Source organism: Dicentrarchus labrax, unplaced genomic scaffold (genome assembly GCF_905237075.1).
Source record: "Dicentrarchus labrax unplaced genomic scaffold, dlabrax2021, whole genome shotgun sequence".
Taxonomy (NCBI): Eukaryota; Metazoa; Chordata; class Actinopteri; family Moronidae; genus Dicentrarchus; species Dicentrarchus labrax.
Genome location: NW_026136721.1, coordinates 3,943,833 through 3,949,330, shown reverse-complemented (window position 1 = coordinate 3,949,330; position 5,498 = coordinate 3,943,833). Strand labels below are relative to the sequence as shown.

The 5,498-nt window shown below is 41.8% G+C and overlaps 1 protein-coding gene across 1 annotated transcript; it reads left to right on the top strand.

Moving 5' to 3' along the window:
* Positions 1-267: 267 nt before the first annotated feature.
* LOC127355510 (nuclear apoptosis-inducing factor 1-like) lies at positions 268-4,564 on the top strand. The gene is made up of 3 exons (XM_051386469.1): positions 268-1,077; positions 1,166-1,343; positions 4,469-4,564. Exons 1-3 carry the CDS (start codon positions 853-855, stop codon positions 4,510-4,512), a joined length of 447 nt encoding a protein of 148 aa, XP_051242429.1. The 5' UTR covers positions 268-852; the 3' UTR covers positions 4,513-4,564.
* The last annotated feature ends 934 nt before the right edge of the window (positions 4,565-5,498 follow it).

The following is a 5,498-nucleotide window of genomic DNA, read 5'->3' as shown; positions in this document are numbered from 1 at the left end:
AATGTGGCATGTAGTGTACAGCGCATTGAGTGGTCTAAAGACTTGAAAGGTGCTATATAAGTACAGTCCATTTACCAGTCCCTTCAGAAAAACGCGATTATGCGATATAAAGATACCGTTAATAAATTATTTCATAAATTATTTCATAAATTATTTCATAAATTATTTCCGAATTCCACTAGCATTGTCAACTACAGCCACCGTAGCCACATGCACACCAGAGCCAATCACTGCAGAGCCCAAACATCCTGGAAAATGAAAGTAAACTGATGTCTCGGTCCGGAGGGCTGGCGGTCGCGGTGATTTTTGATTTTTGATCACAAACACTTTCGCTGGTGACAGATGCTGTTTTTCGGGCAGAAATGTGACGAAGAGTCGGTAGGACAGGCGGGAGGACAGACAGGAGGACAGACGCTCCTCCACGTACAGCTGTGGTATTTTTTTTCCTCATATAAGTTTCCAAAGACAGTTACAGTTACTACGTTACTGTTGTTTGGTCCTGTAACGTTGCTTTGTGGGACATTTCTCTTTATTAAGTTGAGTGAGAGACCTGGGGTCTCATTTATAAAACTGTGCGTGGGATCGTTACTAAAAGTGTACGTACGCCCAAAAGCCAAGTTTTGCGTGCGCCAAAAAATATTCAGACTTATAAAACCCTGCGTACGCACACCTGTAAGCAATCTTTGCTTTATAAATCACAGAGTGCCTACAAGTGTGTGCAGCTGAATCAGCTTCACGTCCCGCCCTGTACACGCCCCTTTTTAACCATAAATGGTCAATGCAAACGATCTCATGAATGCGATCTGCATATAAAACAGACTCAGATGCAAGTATTATGTCTTGTCGGAAACAATGGCAGAAGGACTGAGAAAAGCAAAAAAGCAAAATTTCACGGAGGTTGAAGTGGAGACACTTGTGGTGGAGGCCCGAAAAGTAGTTTTGTTCGGCGATCACGGGACTGGGATCACTAACAACAAAAAGCAGAGTGAGTGGCAACATGTTGCTGCAGCAGTGAACTCTGTCAGTGGCACAGAGCGCACAGTCCCAGAATTAAAAAAGAAGTGGTCTGACATAAAGGTACATATTTTTATTTCCTCACGCACTGCACATTTATAATTTATTGCTCAAATGTTACTGATCGTATAGTGAAGATTGTTAATTACAGGTGGATGCAAAGCGGAGGCTGTCCTCACACCGCCAGAGCGTGACTGCAACTGGGGGGGGACCCAGTACTCCTGACCTAACACCAATTGACGCAAAAGTAGCATCCATAATTGGCACTGCAAGCGTGAGTGGCATCGTGTCTGAAAGGGAAGGAGACACTGACAACACAGAAGAACAAAGTAAAGCTGATTTCTGTTTTTTATAGATTTTTTATTATTATTATTGATCATGTATAGTGCAAGCTATTTTGCGATGATGCCGGCGAGGGGCCCTCAGCCGCAGGTCATCCAGCACGCCACAGCCTCTTATAATGCGGCACACTCTGGCAGGCTGGTATAAAAGCCTCCCCCCGATGCATCCAGAGCGCGCCACCGACACTTCAGGAGGCCGATGGCGCGCTCCACCACTGATCGAGCACGGGCATGGACGTCATTGTACCTATGTTCCTCTGCGCTGTGCACGTTCAAAACCGGGGTGAGGAGCCAGCGTCTCAGGGGGTATCCACTGTCACCTGCAAGGCAGAAAATCATTAGTTATGTCAAGAACCACAATGTTACATTTTTCCTCTCTTTAAAACTTACCTAGAAGCCAGCCATCCCGCCCCGCGCCTGCCTGTAGTCTGTTCCCTACACTACTGTGTGTCAGAATAAAGGAATCATGTGTTGCACCAGGCCAACGTGCCACTATGTTTGTTAAGATCATATGGGCATCACATATAACTTGAACATTAATAGTGTGCACGTGCTTTCGGTTGACATAAACAAACTAATTTTCAGATGGAGCCCATATAGCAATATGAGTGCAGTCAATTGCGCCGATTACGTTTGGGAAACCGGACATTGCTACAAATTGCCTTTTAATCTTGGCCTGTTCTTCCACTGTGTAGGGAAACCTTATGTATCGACTGCCCATATGTATGATGCCATTCAAAACGCTAGGCATTATGGCACTGAGAGATGGCTGTGATATACCGGATCTACAGGGTGGAAAACAAAAAAAACAGAATTGAGCCAATTATGCTTAAATGTGAAATCAGGTTCTAAGATGTAGCTATATGAAACACTGGACCCAGTTCAGCACATAGATCCAAGAACATATCTCTAGGGAATCTAAAACGGCTCATTAGCCAGTCATCATCATGGGCCAATAAATCGTTATGGTCCCTGAAGACCCTCTCCCTCCGAATCCTGCCATTTGCATGGTCCTCCAGCAGTGGCAGCAGTGCCATGGTGCAGCATTACGCACAGGGCTCACCGCTGTATTTATAGGTTTACGGTAATCAGACTGACCGAGAACACGTTGGATAATCAGTTTGTAATCACCCACGTAAAATGTTCTTGAACGTAACCCCTTTTTAATGTCTGATTTGTCATGAAAAGCATCAGGAGGAACGGACAATAATATAACGATTGTGCTGAGGAGTATGTGGCTTGGTTTTCCACACTTGGGATTTAATTGACATTTGATTATGTGTTTACACTTATTGACACATGTTGGACAGATGCTTTATTCCATGCAGTCGCGCCGTCCTCTCCACCTCCTGGGCTATGGAGTGACAGGATTAAATATAGAGAATTTTGATTTTGAATTTTCATTTCGATTCTAAGGAGATGTTTCTGGAGTAATAACTGAGAAATAACGCAGTTAACTTAAATCATTCTGATTACATAGATTTAACGCATGATACGGGTTGAAATTAAACTTATGAAGGGCGATGATAAAACATAATCGTTCTCACTCTACATTTCTTCAGTCTGACTTCAGTTCACCACCACACCGTCTGTGTCGCCAATTCTCCTTTTCCTCTAAACCATGCATACGCATGGGTCAGAGTTTGCTAAGGGCTGCACACATTCTCCCGTCAAGTTTGTTTTTTATAGATCACAACCTTGGCGTGGAAAGTCACGTACGCCACTTTCAGCCGAGTTTTGTGCGTACCCAACGGATATAAATGAGACCCCTGTGCAGTTATCAGACTGTCTGACCGACACGCTCTCGCTCTGCGCCGTTGGCTTATCCGTTCACACTGTAGTCAGTTCAAAAATAATGCGTCCCTGATACTAATACGAGGATCAGGGACGGAGCGACATTTCCCCCCTCGCCGCATCTGAAACTTTCACACAGAGGAGGGTGTGGAGAATTGGTGCTGGATCCCCGAATATCTCTCTCTCTCTCTCTCTCTCTCTCTCTGATGTATGCTGGCCTATATTACAGGACTAAATAATATGTCCTCAATGTCCCTGACGTCCCACCTTCAAACACAACCTCATTTAGCCATCCATTAAAAAGCTACTTAACCTCACACTTTTCTATAGCAATACATACTTCCTACGGGCACTGCACTAGTTTTTTCAAATACGCCGCACTTTCACCGCATAAATTGCCGATTTCTGCGCAAAATATGCGGGGCTTGCATGATTTCATAATCCCTGCATTTTCATTGCAAAAAAGTCACATATATCTTAGCAGAAAGTTGAAAAATGTTTCGTTTATTTAACACAAGAGCAGCCATTTTCCCGTTGCCATGGGAACGTTATGAAGTGACGTAATTACGCAACATGAACATCATCGAAAAGCTGCAAACCCCACGATGATATTAGTAGTATGTAAATTTACATTACAGTAAAAGATTGCACTTTGTGCATTGGAAGGACTTATTTTAACAGAAGATGTCTGTTTTGTATAGCTACCTCTGTAAAACACTATCTGTATAACAATATTTTATTTATTCATTTTTACAGAAGTTGTAACATATTCCTTTTGTAAAGCTACAGAACATGTTTGACTCATCAATGTTTTGTAAGTTTGAGCCATGTGTTTATTAAGGTCTGAAATAAAACAAGATGAGAACTTAAATATTCCCAGCACTTTCTGTGATGTAGTATGCTTGCTTATCATAGGAAGTAATAAGAAATGACTCTTTACATTAAGGTAGTAGACTAGTGAGAACAGGGTGTTGGGGGAATCACTTTTTTTTCTCTTTTTCATCAAACCGCAATTTTTGCAAGTTCCTGCAATTTAATCGCATAAAATTGACTATGCAATATCCCGCATATTCATTCGCATTTTTTAAGAAAACGTGCCACATAATCAAGTATTTTTGCCCGCAACAATCAAAAAAAAACTCCGCATTTTTCTGGAAGGACTGATTTACCATTTACCATTAATGCATGTGGGGAGCGAAAGCTGGCCTGTGTATCCCATACAACAGATGAGGTACTGTAGCTCAAACTGCATAAAGTTAATGCTGGTTCAAGGTGGCCATGCTGACCCCTGTCCACTGCCAATGCTCCAAATTCCCCAGATCTCAATCCAATCGAGCATCTCTGCGATGTGATGGACAAATAAGTACGATCCATGAAGGCGCCACCTCACAACTTACAGGACTTAAAGGATCTACTGCTAACATGTTAGTGCAAGATACCACAGCACAACTTCATTGGTCTAGTGGAGTCCATTCTGTTTTGCTCCTGTTCTTGATCAATGTTCATTTACAGCAAATGGCAGAAGGTTGAGGGGAGTGGGGGTGGTCTTGAAGATCATAACTCTTGATATTATATTATTTATACTATATAAAACCTGTAGTGCATAATATAAATGATAAATGACTAAATACATTGACTTTTTTTCCAGTTTGAAGCCACATTTTAACCATCCACTGTTTAGATCTCGTGGGTTTTAACTCTATTTTTTGAGGATTTTAGTCATTGGCATCTGGATCTTTAGTTATGAGAAGATTGTTTTTAGCGGTTTTAATCAATTGGTCTGTTTGTTTTAGAGAGACCTTTGCAGATAATTGGGCTCCCGGTAGAAACCTCCGGAACGTCTGGATCATAAGTGACCAGAGAAACAAGCTGACCTAATGAAAATGTTGATGACATGTTTAAGATTTTTCTGAGAACCTTTCATTTAATTTTCTAATTTAAAGGTCCAGTGTATAATATTGTATTTCTAATGTCAGAAATGCAATAGTGTATAATTACCTGAATCTCCTACATGATTAGAAGGCAAACATTGTGTTTTTCCTTACCTTAGAATGAGCCTTTTATATCTCCAGATGCCAATAGAGTCCATGGAGTCTGCCCTGTTTCTACTGTAGCCCAGATGGGACAAACCAAACACTGACAGGGTCTTCTGTGTTTTTTGTAAGTTTTGCAGCCACCATAGTTTCTCCTACACACTGAACAGCTTGTTCTCATTCCCAGGTCGTCAAATACAAATGTGAGCAATGTTCAGTTCAGTGTGAGATTCCATTAAATGCTACACACTGGTCCTTTAAGTCAGAAACCTGTTACAGACCGACTCTGATGTGCAATATAAATTAGACTTTAGTG

Coding starts and splice junctions, on each gene's coding strand:
- LOC127355510 (XM_051386469.1), top strand. CDS start 853: ATGGCAGAAGGACTGAGAAAAGCAAAAAAGCAAAATTTCACGGAGGTT. Junction 1,078..1,165: donor AGAAGTGGTCTGACATAAAG/GTACATATTTTT, acceptor TGTTAATTACAG/GTGGATGCAAAGCGGAGGCT. Junction 1,344..4,468: donor TGACAACACAGAAGAACAAA/GTAAAGCTGATT, acceptor CAAATTCCCCAG/ATCTCAATCCAATCGAGCAT.